Source organism: Dunckerocampus dactyliophorus, chromosome 13 (assembly GCF_027744805.1).
Source record: "Dunckerocampus dactyliophorus isolate RoL2022-P2 chromosome 13, RoL_Ddac_1.1, whole genome shotgun sequence".
NCBI classification, from domain to species: domain Eukaryota; kingdom Metazoa; phylum Chordata; class Actinopteri; order Syngnathiformes; family Syngnathidae; genus Dunckerocampus; species Dunckerocampus dactyliophorus.
The window spans coordinates 29,924,230-29,941,262 of record NC_072831.1 but is presented as its reverse complement, the minus strand read 5'-3'; the positions used below and the strand labels follow the sequence as shown (position 1 = coordinate 29,941,262).

The 17,033-nt window shown below is 40.4% G+C and overlaps 1 protein-coding gene across 1 annotated transcript in view; it reads left to right on the top strand.

Annotated features, from left to right (window-relative positions):
• birc6 (baculoviral IAP repeat containing 6) overlaps window positions 1–17,033 on the top strand; it is a 122,509-nt gene that overhangs the window by 93,235 nt on the left and 12,241 nt on the right. The window contains exons 65-69 of the mRNA XM_054796633.1: window positions 1,842–2,067; window positions 2,467–2,612; window positions 3,808–3,918; window positions 6,963–7,180; window positions 15,473–15,634. Coding sequence (XP_054652608.1) covers window positions 1,842–2,067; window positions 2,467–2,612; window positions 3,808–3,918; window positions 6,963–7,180; window positions 15,473–15,634 — 863 coding nt within the window. The remainder of the gene's footprint in view (window positions 1–1,841; window positions 2,068–2,466; window positions 2,613–3,807; window positions 3,919–6,962; window positions 7,181–15,472; window positions 15,635–17,033) is intronic.

The following is a 17,033-nucleotide window of genomic DNA, read 5'->3' as shown; positions in this document are numbered from 1 at the left end:
TGGTGGAAGCTAGATAGAAGACAAAGCAGGAGGCAGTGGAAATACATGGGGGGTCTCCATCTCAAAGGGGGCGAATTCTGTGACAGCCACCATGCTTGCATCGTTGTCTCTGGTCTTTGTTTTTAATCATGTATTTAGTTGCTAAATCAACAACTGTCACCCGGTCTAATGACTTAGCATGCTTCATTTCAACATAGCATCACACATTTGCTCTGATGTAGTGCTTATGGTTCATGGTTTCAGGAGGATATTAAGCCCCTTTCCACACAAAAATGTTCCTGGGATTTTTTTTAATTTTTATTTTTTGCCGGGTTGAAAAACTGCGCATCCACACTGTGCCAGATCAGTAAATACAGCAGTGCCTTGGTTAACGTCATTAATCTGTTTCACAAGCTCCGACTCAAACCAAAATGGAACCGCAATCCTAATTGCCCTGTCCATCTTTCTCTCCATTGGCTCCCGGTACAGTCTAGAATACATTTTAAAGTCCTTTTATTTGCGTTCAAGGCCATTCATAGGCTTGCTCCAGCATACTTGGCTTAGCTTTTAACTGTCCATCACCACTCCAGGGCCCTGCGCTCTTTTCAACACACAGTATTAGAAGTCCCAAGGATGAAATACAAAAAATGGGGGGATCGTGTATTTGCTGCATTTGCCCCCACACTTTGACTGACTTTGACTTGCCCCCACACTCGACTTGTCCCAATCTTGTGTATCATGTCGTCTCATGACACCCCTACTAGTTCCAACAAAATGCAACAGAATCGCAGAGTGCATATGTAGGCCTACTCTGAAATAATTTAAACACTTAATTCTGTGAGCCTTTTTGAGCGATTCCCGTATTTGTGTAAAAAAATATAAAAAACAACTTCAACTTAAAAAAGCCCATCAGAATTCACAAAATACGCCAATCTTGGCAAAGGGAGCCACAAGGAGGCTGAAGAGCCACGGGTTGCCGACCCCTGCTCTAGCAGAAGGTGGAGGAGCGCAAGGTGTGTAACATCCATCTCCGTGAGGAGGATTCTCGTAAGAACTTGTACAGCTCCAGCTAATTCCAAGAGGATTAAGACTGTGCTAGATTGCGATGGTGCACCACATGAATCTGATAGGAAGAAGTCTTAATATTTCTCAAACCCAATCGCTGCTCATTGAAATAAAGAACTAAAGTGTCATCACTAGATTTTTTGTTGCGAGTCGTGTTTTGAAAAACTATGTAGAGGGGTCTGACTCCTCGCTAAATATAGCGGCAAAGTCGCTAAGTTGCCAACACTGATCCCTCCTGCTACATGTTCTTATTCTCTGGCAGACCGACCAGTTGCATTATATTGTGTTTATGACTGGGGGTGAACTGTGTTTTGGCAATTTATTTTTTAATCAACAAAAATTGTCGAGAGAAACCAAGCTGTCTTTTGTCTATTTATTTGGAGCTCCAAAATACACAAGTCCTGCAGAGCGAAACAATCAAGCTGCTGTCAGTTTGAGTGCACACAGAACAGAGGCACATACAGGCATATATCATCAGTGTGTGAAAGGGGGGATTTCTTTTCCTGGGGAGTAGACACTCCTGCCCTCGAGAGGAGCCAAACGGAACATGTTTAGCTAGGCGCGATGAAGATGACACAATAGCAAGAGGTGAAAGGTTCACACAAAATAAGTGCAGAGCAAAAGTTTATACAGTGGAAATATTGATTTTTGCAACTACAGTCGGTAGCGCTACATGGATTTGTGGCGGGCCACCACCAATAAATGAATGTATGGGAAACCCTGCTTTTGCACACACACTGTGGGTTTTGTTGCCCTGCAAATTGTCCTCCATAGAACTTTGTGTTGTGTCTTTGTAGTTCTGGACATGGCTCGTCACGTGCCCCTGTACCGGGCACTACTGGAGCTGCTCCGGGCCATATCAACCTGCACGTCCCTCGTCCCGCTCTTGCTGCCGCTGTCTGGCGACAGAGGGCAGGAGGAGGCGGAGGAGGAGGATGAAGAACACTCTGAGGGACAGACTTCTGTCGGGATGCTGCTAGCCAAAATGAAGACATGTGTGGACACGTACACAAACCGCCTCAGGTCAGATTGGAGATACTGCACTGCTCGCTAAATTGCTGACTTGGCAAATAATGGCAGAGGATGCTTGGGTTTTGAACGCGGTCTGTTCCAGATTTGTTCACAATCCTAACATTTTGCTCTTCAGAAGTATGAGGTTATTGAACTATATTTGATTCTTTATTGTTTCAACCTCCAGTTAAGTCTGGATTTGACCTTATTCCTCTGTGTTAATAACATGATTACAATTTTAGCAATCTCTGTAATCCATTCTACGGAAAAAAGACATAGCCATGATAAAGATATGTCTGTGCATATGATCATTCCTCTCAGACGTCATCGGTTTTACCTTTACTCAAAGTTAGACCTGTTCAGTTTGCAGCAGTGTTGTATGATGACTGAATAAATGTGTGTGTATTCCAGGTCAAAGAAAGATAAGAGCAAAAGTGTTGTGAAGACAGACAGCTCTGATCCGGAGCCTGAGGGCCTGACTCTCCTGGTGCCTGACATCCAGAGGACAGCTGAGATAGTCCATGCCGCCACCACCAGCCTGCGGCAAGCAAACCAGGGTATGCACATGTGGATTCCTGCTTGCATTCTATAGCAACGAGATGAGTGGCTTCAAACGGCAGCCTGAGGACTCTTGGGTCACTGCAATGAATCCCCAACACCAAGCGCTTTTGGGGGGGAGAGGGGGTGTCTTCTTTTGCTGTTTTTATGGCTTAAAACTGCATGAAAAAGTTACCTCTTTTATCGTGCACATGCGTCATCACCTCTTTTTGCCTCTGGCGCAAAAAGACATATAAATACATCTTTAGGAGCAAGCGTTAGGGTTTTAAAAAAAAAACAAAAAAACGTATAAATATTCCTTTGATATTGAATGAGTTAAGAATGACCAGTTGATAATACAAACGAATCCAAAAGTAAAACCAACAGTGAGTACGTTCGTGTGCGTAATGTCAATGTGTCATGCATGCGATCGCTCCTCCCGCTAGGAATCAACAGTAGGACTAATCAGATTGCGTCCACAAAGTCTGAGACAAGGTGGCACAAGTAAACGGGTCATAGGGATCTGTGGCATCAACATATAATGTATATTGTGTTAATGCACCTTTTATGGAGATATTACCATTACATAAATGTACTAAATATTGTGTGTATGGGCGACAAACTCCAAAATATGTTTTTTGTCAATAAATGTAAAAAATAAGTCATTCTAAACACAATACCCCCCCGCAGGGAGAATATCCCTTCTGCATATACCTTTCAGTATGTACAATGTACTCCATGTTGTTTGTTCCTTCCAGCTGAGACAATGGTGGGTGAGGCTGATTCGCTGCCAACTGGCCAGCAATTAAAAATAGCTCTCACCTTTAGAAATGTCTTTCGTGTTGTCCCTTACCAATTTGTCATTTGCTAATTTGACTGAACTATAGTGCAGATTTCATGGAAAAAGGACCAAATGACCTTTTGATCTGTGGAAAATAATGGTCCATATTTCCAAAATAGATATCCCTTTCCATAAAATGTGATGTAGTTGTGTATGAAATCATTTACCGCAAAGAGATTTACATCCCTACTTATTGTAGATAAAAAATTATTTCCATTTGTGATTAAGTGTGATTCATTGCCATCAAATATTTGAATTGAGTGACCGCTCTATTGAATTAAAATCTATTTAAACCCTGCAGATGTGCACACAACTGTATTTGATATTTGTCACTCTCACCATGAGTTTCCCCCCCCATCCATCCCGTTGGACAGAGAGGAAGCTGGTTGAGTCTTCAAGGAAGGTGTCATGCAGACCCAAGCCCCTTTCTGTCCTCCGCTCTCTTGAAGAGAAATACGTTGCTGCCATGAAGAAGCTACAATTTGGTGAGATTTCTTGATTTGGTTGCTTTGAATTGTTTCCAGGTATTTGTTTGTCAATATCTGTTGGTAGAATGTACCTGCAGTGGACTCACACCAGTCCTTTTTCTTCCAACACTTTCAAATAACATTTCAAATAACATTGAAAGGCATATTTGCTGTGTTAGACGTGCGCTTGAATGTCAAGAGAGACATTTTGCCTCCTCTTCCAGTAAAAAAAAAAAAAAAAAAAAAAAAAAATGGTCTGGAGGAGCAAAACATTACACAGCTTACAAACTTTTAAGACTTTTTTAAAAAATGTGACTTGTTCCAACAACACAATTCAACTTATAGAAGTGTAGGCCTACTTTCCACCCATCCATTTTCTTTGCCACTTGTCCTCTCTCGGGTCATGGGGATATGCTGGAGCCTATCCCAGCTGGCTTCACCCTGGACTGGTGTCCAGCCAATGGCAGGGCACATGTAGACAATCCTATGCAAGTTTTTTTTTTTTTTTTTTTTTTTTTAAGAGAAAAAGGCAGCGTATTTTATTTTGAGAGCTCGGAACTTCCACATTGCCTTGCGTCTAGATGTTTTTTGTCGTTGTTCACTTTAGCTTTCCATGCAGAGGTAAATGTTTAGTCTGAACACAACAATTTCTCAAGACGGGAAGCCGACTGGTCGTATGAGCGTAATAAAACTTTAGATATAAGTTGACAACACGAGCCTGTGAGCCTGCAGGCAGGGAAAACGCTCCCATGCACGCAAGTGAAAATCTCTGTGTGCGTTGGTAAATTTTGACAGGTTTGCTGATACTCTGTTGCAGATATATACTGCCAAAGAAAAAACAGTCACAGGTTTGGAAACACATCTCAATGTCTAAGAGTAATTCATTATGCAAAATAGTCTTTTCCATTCACATATCTCCAATATGCTACAATATGCAAACATGAACCTAGACTCAGCTGCAGTATGTTACCCAAAAAAACCCTCACAGCAGAGAATTTGGATAAATATATGGACTTTTTACATAATCAAGCTGAAGCTCTACATTTAATTTCCAAGTCATGGTAATGGTTTAATTTATTTAGAACATGCATTCAGGTTCCATTGGAATACATCACATAGTACAATTCACAGTTCCACTTGTCCAAAAAGGAGTGGGAAGAAGCAACGTTTATTTAATCCGTTTCATGTCAATTACAATACATGTGTTCACTTCCTGTATTCCAATGTACTCTTTGCCAGTCTTAACTACACAGGAAAATGATGGTGTGGTGCTTTGATATCAGAACATTACACTTAGTTTATTGGATGGCATAATCAGTGCTTCCGAGATTTACTGCAAAAACACCGCAAATGCTTACAGTGCACATGACACCAAAAAACATTTGGAAAAAAACAAAATGAAAGTTCTCCCTTAATAAAACATGTTTGCCATACAGCTGTCAGATAAATACAGCTATGAAATAGGAGTGAAATGAAGTGGTGATTTTGCCCCCCTCCCCAGCGAGTTTTCAGAACTGACACCATCATGGTTGTAACGGCACTGCCAGACTACGTTCCAGGAACCACATTCAAACACAGGCAGCCATGAACTCACAGCAAAGAAAGTAGCACAATAATTACCTTCACTGGTATTGTGTTGTGATGATGGTGATATAACACACACAAAAAGATGTCGGTATATGTGACACTGACAGCTGCCATCTCTGCTTATTTGGTCCTGGAATGAAACCCCGTACGGTTATTTTAAAGTTCCTAGAATACATCTAGTCAAAAAATATGCATTTACTTACTGAAACTGGCAGGTGGACAGCAAGCTGTGTTTTGCTAACAATTCATGTCGAGAACACTTGCGGGTGACACTGACAACCAGGTGAAAACACTGACTAATATTGTGTTGTGAGAAGTATATGTTTTACTGGCAGTGATAGCCACAGCTATCAGCTTGCTCTTTGCACGCTGCACAGAGCTGAAGACGATAGCTGATTGTTGTTTAGCCAGCAATTTGGCATGAACCCCATATTATTATTATTATGATGACAATTACAGTCTTATTCTAAGATCCATAGTAATTCATAGATCCGCACGCCAGCCTAGTGGTTAGCTTGTGGTTCACAATCAGGAGATCTCCGTTGGAATCTCCTTTGGGCAACTCTGTGTGGAGTTTGCATAGTCTCCCTGTGCGTGCGTGTTTTTTTTTCGCTTCGTCAAACAATCCAAAAATATGCATGTGAGTTTCATTGCAGACTCTAAATTGTCCACAGGTGTGAATGTGATTGTGAAAGGTTGTTTGTGTGCATGTGCTCTGCGACTGGCTGCCGACCAGTGCAGAGTGTACCCAAAGTCAGCTTGGATCAGCCCCAGCATACCCCAGCCACCCTAATGAGGATTAAGCATCATAGAAAATGAATGAATGAATGATTCGTAGTGACACTGCAATTGAAGACAACCCTTTGGATTTCTTTTTACACGCTACACACTAGGCTGGCTACTACATTAGCAGGAGAAATGTAGATTGACTTACTGCCACCTTGGCACACTTTTGCTTAGTTTTTGACTTTTGTCCCGCAAAGTTTGCCGATCATCTGACTTGGCCAATGGTGTCTTTTAGAAATGTGGACAGGTTACTCCGTCTCCTCTCCTCAAGTGTTCCAGCAAAAGCCAACACAACGAGTCGGCATGATCTAAAAAAAAATACAACAAACAACAGAAATTCACTGAGAAGTGGGGCATAATATCAGAGAATGTGTTGTAGAACTTCCAGGTGCCTGCCTCCTCCAGGTCTAGAAGAAGTGAGGAAGATTGTAAAACATACCATGCCAACATTTGATTACACATCGAACACAGGAAATATGCCTTTCAGTGTTATTTGTCATGGCAGGAATAACAAGATGAACGTGTTTTGGTGTCATAAGGACTTCAAAACAAATGAAGGTCTCATCATCATTTGTTGACTTTGGGGTTATTCCTGTGCCGTTTCCAAATACTTTTACAGTCCACGTAATCATAGACTTATCAAGCAGTCTGGCGCAAAAAGTGAGCGCTCCGACTTCCTCTCTGTCCAGACACGTTTGAAATGGTCTCAGAGGACGAGGATGGGAAGCTGATGTTCAAGGTCAACTACCATTACATGTCTCAGGTGAAGAACGCCAACGATACAAACAGCGCATCCAGATCCCGCCGCTTGGCCCAGGAGGCCGTCACCCTTTCCACCTCTTTGCCTCTGTCGTCCTCATCAAGCGTCTTTGTCCGCTGTGATGAGGAGAGGTTGGACATCATGAAGGTAACCCTGGCAAATACAAACATCTGGATTGCTGTTCTACTGCATTTCCTATACAGTGGAGCCTCGGTTCTAAGAAATCATGTAAATCCAATTCATCTGTTACAGAAAGCCAAAACATATTTTTATAGTTTTACAATTATAGCTTAACATGCAGAAAACTATTCTAAATGCACATAAATACATGTAACTGATGAATGACAGGGATAGTTGAACATTTAAGGTGACGTTTACCTTCATTGAAGATGTGATTCTTGACGTGTCTGGAAACAGGAAGGTGGTGGGGTGATCTCGCTGCCACATCGTGTCTTTGGTAACAGCCATGTCTTCAATGAAGGTTAAAGAAACCCTCTTTCGTTCCTTATTTATTTGTGTTTACAATTGTTTTGTGCATCTAAACTTTGTTGCAAAAGTCTGACCAGCTCCTGGTGAGCTTGGGTATATAACCTTCCATCTTGGCAGTCAATTTCATTCATTCAAAAATGGGCGTGCCTCAGACATAGTTGCAAATGGTGATTAATCATGATTTATTAACTCATTCAATCCCAGACATTTTTGAAAAGACAACCCATTCAGTGCTGGCCATTTTACACCATTTTGACTGATTTTTCAAGGCACACAGAATATTGTGTTGTATGGCTATATAAACATGGAACCTACCTAAGAAACATTAGACTCTTGTCTTTCATCAGAAAAACAAAGTTTTGCGTTCTTTAGTAATCAACAGTAGAACATAAGTTTCAGGAAAATATCAGTTCCCAACTAAAAAAGGGAAAAAACAGCTTTTTGTGAAAAGATACATTTCAAGCATAACTTTCACTTTGACATTTGTGTCAAATGTTTTGCTTTTGTGGCAGCTCAAATATCTAAACAGCTATAAGTCCAGGACCACAAGGCTGGCAAACAGCTTTTACCCACAGGCCATCAGGCTTCTCAACGAAGCACTCACACACGCCGCACGCAACACACGCACACACTCATAACACTATATATTTATTTATTTATGCATTTATTTATTTGTATTAATGTATCTTCTGTTGTTGTTGTTAATTTAGTGGTATTTATGTTTTTTATGTTCTTATTCATTTTCTTGTGTTTTCTTTCTTTTTTTGGGGGGGAGAGTGAACAGAATAAGAATTTCATTGCGTAGTATAACTACCTGTTTTACTATGCATATGACAATAAAACTCTTGAATCTTGAATACCAACATAAAAATCAGAAAAAAGGCTTGTTTTACATCAAAATACATAAAAATCAGAAAAAAGGCTTGTTTTACATCAAAATAACAATTTATTTACAAATACAACACCATGAATTTTTTTACAATTTGCACATTTGGAACTAAACTGTGTGTGGACGTGTGTGCATGTGTTAAAGTTTCCCTACAATTCATAACCTTTTGCACGCTACATGCTCTCCCACTTCCTCCTTGCTGTCGAGTGTTTTTTTTTTTACATGCCAAAGATCTCTGCCGAGCTATTATCCAGTTCACTTCTGCCACCTGGTGGCTGTCTTTATGGCCTAAAACTGCAGTGACAGTGACATCTATTAGTGTTCAGTTGCGTCATCACCTCTTTCTCATTTTTAGCTGTTTCACAAAATAAAGCAAGACACACACGGAGTTTGTTCTACCAAAATGTGTTTCCCCCTTAAATGTCATAAAGATGGGGGTGGAGGGAGGGTAAGAAAATACCAGAATCCCCAGAATTGCTTTCCTCTCACTTGCCTCTGGGGGCTTCTGTTTGGTCCACACAGCAACATCAGCAAAAAGCTAGCTGACCTGCGGGGGTCAGCGTTCGTGTAGCATCACCTCGCAGTGGTTGCTTTTACTCCAAGCAGTGTCTCTGTTGCTTTTTGTCTTGAAAAACTTGCGGTCCGCATTGGTTAAGAAGAAGTTCTGAATAATCCATGTGAGAATATTCCTAATGTATGAGTAACGCTGCACAGCATATAAACATCTAAAGCAGAGGTCAGAAGTGTCCACGGACCTTTTCCACCAAGGGCCGCAGACCGAAAAATGAAAGCATGCCGGGGCCACTTTGATGTTTTTCACATTTGTGCTTATAAAAAAAACAATCAAACTGCATTGTCAACATACAGTATGTTAGGCAGTTAAGAGAGGCATGCATTTTTATCACTTGCTATTTTAGTTACAAATTAGAGTTGTTTACATCACGTTGGTTTGGTTTGGTTTAGTTTATTTGAACATGAAGGTTCCAATGGAATACATCTCATGAATCGTTCTTTCACAGTTCCACATGTCCAAAAGGAGTAGGAAGAAGCAAAGCTTATTTAATCCTACCCCCCATCTATTCTACATCTAGTACGGTACATGTTATTCACTTCCTGCATTCCATCTCATGTTTTATGTGATAATCAGGATACTAATACATAACAGATGACAGTAAGTACAAAAATAAAAAACAATTAAATATGAATTAAGAAACAGTTTTTTCCTTTTTTTCTTTTTTCTTTTCCCTCCCCCCTTTTTTTCTCTTTTCTTTTTCTCCTCCCCTTTCCTTAAAAAAAACAAAAGCAAAATATATATATATATATATATATATATATATATATATATATATGTGTGTGTGTGTGTATGTATATACGTATGTATATATATATGTGTGTGTGTGTGTGTGTATATATGTGTGTATGTATATACGTATGTATATATATATATATAACTCATATATATATATGTATATGTATATATGTATATAGATATGTATGTGTGTATATGTATATATATATATACACATATGTATATAGATATGTATGTATGTCGGTGTATATACAGTTGTGCTCATAAGTATTCATACCCCTGGCATTTTTTTGGTATTTCTTGTATATTTCTTTTCAGATTGCATTTATTCTACAAAAAATTACATAAAAGGGTTGCACCAGGCTTTCACAAATACAGCACATGTATTTCTGGGGAATTTCATTCTTATTTGTGCTTTATTTCACAAATTCACAAAAAATGTCATGTTCATAAGTATTATACCCTTGTCCTCCTGAAGTACAAGGACAGGTGTTTTTCATGGTTCACTAATTTTGGTGGACCCAAGCTGTGTCACATTAGTCCCTGCATTGTTATGCAACAAATCCAAGCCATGCTGGTTTCCAGAAAATTCCTGGGGCCTATAAATTGAGGGGATTGGCGAAGTCACTGTCAGTTCATAGTCAATGCTAGAATTTCCACCATGGCCAAGCAGAAAGAACTGAGTGAGGACCTAAGGTGTGCATTGTGGATGCACACAAAGATGGTTTGGGTTATAAAGATATATCCAAGCGTTTTTAGGTCCATCCAGCTACAGTGCAGAGCATCATTAAGAAGTTCAAGGTGTTCCACACAGCGAAGAACCTGAAGAGGCCTGGAAGGAAGCCCAAAGTCTCAGCCAGGCATGCAAGAAAATTGGCACGGGCGGCCACCATCAACCCTCGTATTACCACCAAGGAGATGTTACAGGGCCTCAGTGACAAAGGGGCCAGTATCTCAAGACAGACACTCCAGAGGACATTGAATAGGGCAGGACTCAATGGACGCCGACCATGGAAGACTCCACTCCTCAAACCCAACCACACAAGATCGTGTCTGGACTTCGCAAAACGTCACTTGGATGAAGAAGAGGCATTTTGGTTGTCGGTTTTATGGTCGGACAAGATGAAGATGGAGCTCTTCGGACACAGAGACGTGGCTTATGTTTTGCGAAAGAAGGGTGAAGCTTTCAAACCAAAGAACACAGTGCCAACTGTTAAGCATAGAGGTGGAAGCATCATGCTGTGGGGCTGCTTCTCAGCGAGTGCGACCGGGAACCTCGTTAAGGTCGACGGCATCATGAAGAAGGAACAGTATATCAAGATACTTGGTCTCGATCAACATTGGATCTTCCAACAAGATAACGATCAAAACACACCGCCAAAATAGTCAAGAAATGGTTTGAGGAAAACAAAGTCAATGTTTTGGAGTGGCCAAGTCAAAGCCCGGACCTCAACCCCATCGAAAATCTCTGGAGGGAACTAAAGGTGAAGGTCATGGCAAGAAAACCCACCAATTTGAAGGACCTGGAGAGAATTTCGAAGGAGGAGTGGGCCAAAATTCCTGTGGAAACATGCCAGAACCTAGTAGTTAACTACAGGAGACGTCTCAAATCTGTAATTGCAAATAAAGGCTTTGCCATTGATTATTTAGTCATGTTGTAGCAGGGGGTATGAATACTTATGAACATGACGTTTTTTGAAAATTTGTGAAATAAAGCACAAATAAGAATGAAATTCCCCAGAAATATACTGTATATGCTGTATTTGTGAAAGCCTGGTGCAACCCTTTTATGTAATTTTTTGTAGAATAAATGCAATCTGAAATGAAATATACAAGAAATACCAAAAAAATGCCAGGGGTATGAATACTTATGAGCACAACTGTATATATATGTATGTATATATGTATATATATATGTATGTATGTATATATGTATATATATATGTATGTATGTATATATGTATATATGTATGTATGTATATATGTATATATGTATGTATGTATATATGTATGTATATATGTATGTATGTATATATGTATGTATGTATATATGTATATATATATGTATGTATATGTATATGTAACAAACCTGACAGAACAATCAATGAGATGATCAACACTCTTCTGCCTTGTGTTTAGCGAATGTCAACTGCTTGTATTGTTTATGAATGTGCTCATCTCTGTACATTGTTCGAGTTCCTTGCTCAATCCGTTCCATAATTTAATTCCACATACAGAAATGCTGTGGGTTTTCAGCGTAGTTCTGGCATATAAATGTTTTAGGTTTAATTTTTTGGGGTAACGAGTTCTTATTAACTTTATACATTATTCTAGAGGTTTGAAAGTGTACTAAATCTGCAAATTTTAATATCTGTGATTTTAAAAATAGAGGGTTTGTATGTTGTCTATACTTGGCATTATGAATGATCCTCACCCATCTTTTTTGCAATACAGTGAGTGAGTGAAGATTGCTTTTGTAATTATTACCCCATATCTCCACACAATACATTAGATAGGGTAATATTAAGGAATAGTAAAGCATTTCTGCTATTTCCAAATAACATTATTTTAGTTTTACTTAAGTTCAAGGATAATCTGTTCCTGTCAAACCATGACTTCAAATAACCATTTCATCCTTGACCTTTTTAATGAGTTCTTGTGTGCTTTCACCAGAACAAAAAGCGGTGGTATCATCCGCGAATAACACCAATTTTAAGTCCTTTGTTACTTTACAAATGTAATTGATGTACAAATTAAACAGTTTTGGTCCCAGTATGGACCCCTGGGGTACTCCACACGTGGTGTAGAAACTCCCAGATGTGTATTCTCCTAGCTTTACAAATTGCTTCCCCCTTGCTATGTAACTTTTAACCCAATTCAAAACTAATCCTCTAATTCCGTACCTTTCTAATTTTGAAATTAAGATATTGTGATTAATTGTATGGAAGGCTTTTGTCAGATCCATGAATACAGCTGCTGCACATCTTCTGTTGTCTATAGCAGTAGTGATTTCCTGTGTGATTTCGATTAGTGCCATAGAAGTTGAAATGTTGGCTCTGTATCCACATTGACTGCTAGCAAATAATTCATTCTTATTAATAAATTTGTCCAACCTATTATTAAATAACTTCTCCACAATTTTACAGAATTGTGGTAACAAGGAAACTGGCCGATAATTTGTAAATTGATGTTTGTCTCCTTTTTTAAAAATTGGAACCACCTTGGCTGTTTTCATTTTGCTTGGAAATATTCCAGTCTGAAAAGATAAGTTACTAATATATGTTAACGGGTCTACAATCTCATTGATGACCCTCTTGTTTCCATTTCCATTCCATGACAATCAGTTGATGTTTTAGCCTTAAAATGTTTAACGATGTCAGTAATCTCCTTTTTTTGGTTACAGCAGTGAGAAACATTGAATTAAGATTCCTATCAATGATATCATTCCCTTCATCAATTGTGTCTTGTTTTTAGAATTTCTTCTTCCAGTTTTGGTCCAATATTTACAAAGTAATGGTTGAACATTTCAACTACCTCCTTCATGTCATTCCTGTTAGCGTTTCCAACCATGAAATAATTACTGATGCCTTGTGACCACAATACTACACTTAACTTGGCTTTCAATGATTTTGGATGAATAATACCGCCAGAACCGGTCCACTGATGATCAGTCAACACTGCCATCCACACAGCCCTTTCTCACCTACAGGGCCATGACACATATGTCAGAATGCTATTTATAGACTATAACTCTGCTTTTAATACAGTCAGCCCCCACAAACTCACAAATAAGCTCCTCACACTTGGCCTGTCTCCCTCCCTCTGTAACTGGGTGTTTAACTTTCTCACAGGCAGGCCCCAGTCAGTCAGAGTCCACAATCGCACATCCAGCTCAAGAATTGTGAGCATTGGGACCCCACAGGGGTGTGTGCTGAGTCCGCTCCTCTACACGCTCTTCACCTACGATTGCGTGGCCTCCCAGAACAACACCAGCATCATTAAATTTGCGGATGACACTACAGTCATCGGACTGATCACTGGTGGTGTTGAAACATCATACAGAAGAGAGGTCGCGGACCTCATAGCTTGGTGTCGTGATAACAATCTCCTTCTCAATACAGATAAGACTAAAGAGATGATCATCGACCCAAGAACAAGGGAAAAGGAGCCGCATAGACCCCCGTTTATTGATGAGACTGAGGTGGAGAGGGTGAAAACCTTCAAGTTCCTTGGCACACACATCAGCGAGGACCTCACCTGGTCTCACAACACCCAACAAATTCTGAAGAAGTCCCAAAGGAGACTGTACTTCCTGAGAAGACTGAGGAAATTTGGCATGTCCACCACAATCCTGAGTTGCTTCTACAGATGCACTATGGAAAGTCCTTACCGCCTCCATCACTGTTTGGTACGGTAACTGTACAACACGTGATAGGAAGGCACTCCAGCGGGTGATCAAGACCTCACAGAACATTGTTGGGGCAGCCCTCCCCTCACTGCAAGACATTTATAAAACTAGAGTCCTACGAAGAACACACAACCTCATCAAGGACAGCACACATCCACAACACTCATTATTCACACTCCTACCGTCAGGCAGATGCTACAGGAGTTTGAAGTCCAGGACCACAAGGCTGGCAAACAGCTTTTACCCACAGGCCATCAGGCTTCTCAACGAAGCACTCACACACGCCGCACGCAACACACTCACACACTCATAGCACTTTATTTATTTATTTGTATTATTTATTTATTTATTTGTATTAATGTCTCTTCCGTTGTTGTTGTTGTTGCTTAATTTATTGGTATTTATGTTTCTTATGTTCTTATTCTTTTTCTTCTGTTTTTCTTTCTTTTTTGGGAGAATGAACAGAACAAGAATTTCATTGCATAGCAGAACCACCAGGTTTACTGTGCATATGACAATAAAACTCTTGAATCTAATAGGACATAGTCAACTATGAAACAGCTATTGTTTGTTATTGTTTGACAAAACGCGATATAGTGAGGGAGCGATGTTTGAACCACGATATAGCAAGGGACGACTGTATTTGTATTTTAATTCATGTAGACATTTTTATGCTTGGAAATGCTTCATTTAGGCCACAAATACATACCGTTTGCTTAAATATACATTTATTTCTTATTTTACTAAGAATAGGCCACGGAAGTATGATATTAGTACGTTTGAAAAACCGTTCCAAGGTGAAGCTGTGAAATTGGAATGCACAGCGTGTCGAGGGACAACTGAAGTAATGTATTGCTCAATTTTATTTCAAAAATAAATATTTTTGAAATAACATTTCCACATCTGCCACCCAGCCAGGATGGATCCAGAAGCCACCAGTTCAGAATCACTTAATTAAAGGCTATTTTAACTGTCTGACAGATTGCTACATTTTTTAAAGTTGTTTAATTTACAATTTTATTCAAATTATTCTTCAATATCCAAATTGGGACTAAACAACTTTTCTCTCCCAACTTTGATCCATCGTAATGTTCTGATGCAGGCTTCAGTTAAGCTGGATTTATTTTGACATTTGTTGGGCTGCGGGCCACAAATGGCCCCCCGGTCTTTCCGAGGGATCATCTTGCAAACTCATCAGCAAGGCTCATAATTATTTTAGTTCACTCCCCTTTGAATTCCGCCATGTCTGTTGTTGTTGACCACGTCACTGCGAGCACCTCCAGCTTTGAATTCTCTTTGGTTTATGTCGCTTCCAACTTGTTCCCCTTCTGGTGACTCTTTCAGGTTCTCATCACCGGCCCAGCTGATACTCCATACGCCAATGGCTGCTTTGAATTTGATGTGTATTTCCCCCAAGACTATCCCAATTCACCTCCGTTGGTGAACCTGGAAACAACCGGTGGACACAGTGTGCGCTTTAACCCTAACCTCTACAACGACGGCAAAGTGAGTGGAAATATTCACATTTAGTATGTGCCTGTATGTACGAGGGATGCTCTGGTTCCAATACCGATACCCATCATCCATGAGTGAATTTTGTCTGTATTTCTGATGGTGCCCGTGGTGCCGTATAAAGGGGACAGCTTAGGACTATTCAAAGGTCCCGTGACTGCCAGGGACCCCAAAAAAGAAGTAATTACTAATACAATTAGTCCTTCATGTATGTTATGTTTTTCTTTCCTAATGGGGCCCAGAATTCCTGGCCGCACCCCTGCTATTGGCTATATGATATGAAAAAATGACTCGTGACGCCTTATTTAAGGAGAGTTTGGACGTGAGAGGACAATAGTGGACCTCAAGCAGGACATACAGGCAGCACGTAGGTGGGTTCCAAGTGAAAGAGCAGTTGGCGAGCTCGGTGTCTTCCACCGCTGGTGAAGGCTGGTCATCGCGTCATCTCGTCTGATGAATTCAGTTATTTTTCGGGTGGTTTGCTTTAGACTTTGGACCAGTGCTCACTGGCAGTTCTCCACTCCCTGAGCATTTCACCGTGTTTAATTTCGCTTTCCATTTCTTGGACACACAGTCAGTCAGAAGAGTTTGCCTCATGTTTGGGAGCCGTAATGAAGGGAACAAAAGTTTCCGAAAAAAGACTAAAAATGACTCCCCTACAAATTCTTCAGCCGCGCACACAAAGGCAGCTCTCTTTTTCATTTTGTCCAGTAGTATTCATTTATGGGACCTCCGGAGATATGCTGACGTGCTCTGTGTGATTTCAGAGGCGTATTTTTCCAATGTACTCTTGGATGCGTTGAACTTCGGGGGGGTGACAATGTACTTGGCTGTATTGCAGACAGAACTTCTCATCTGCAGCGAGTCTAACTTGATTAAAAAAGAGGAGCTGGCTAACCTGCCTGGGGTTTCATAATAAATACATCTCGGGACCTTCCCCGGTCTGTCACACATGTTTTTATTTCAACTTGACATTTGGAAATAGACGTTCGCCTCCTCGGCTGCGGCCTCGGCTCCTTCGCCTTTCCGTTTAAGAGGGGTCAAGGTGCTGCGGCTGGCCGTCTGCTGCAGCTCATTAGGCAGCTGCTGACAGTCCACATGTATTTCCATAATGGGTCTAGACAGCTGCTAGAAGAAATACCCGGGGCTTCCCACATCAGTGCCACAGCTTGGGCAAAGCACACTGAGGGAGGATGGCTCATTAAATGGAAGGTGGAGGCTGGAGACGCATCGTAAGAAGCTTGTGGAGGACCGTTGTTCAAAAGCACTTGGACTGCAGCAATATTTATCCTTGCAACACAGTTCGCTATTTCCTAAATGAAGTAAATATGGGAAGTAAATACTCACTCGCACTGTTCACAGAACACATGAAGTACAGATCACAAACAGCAAT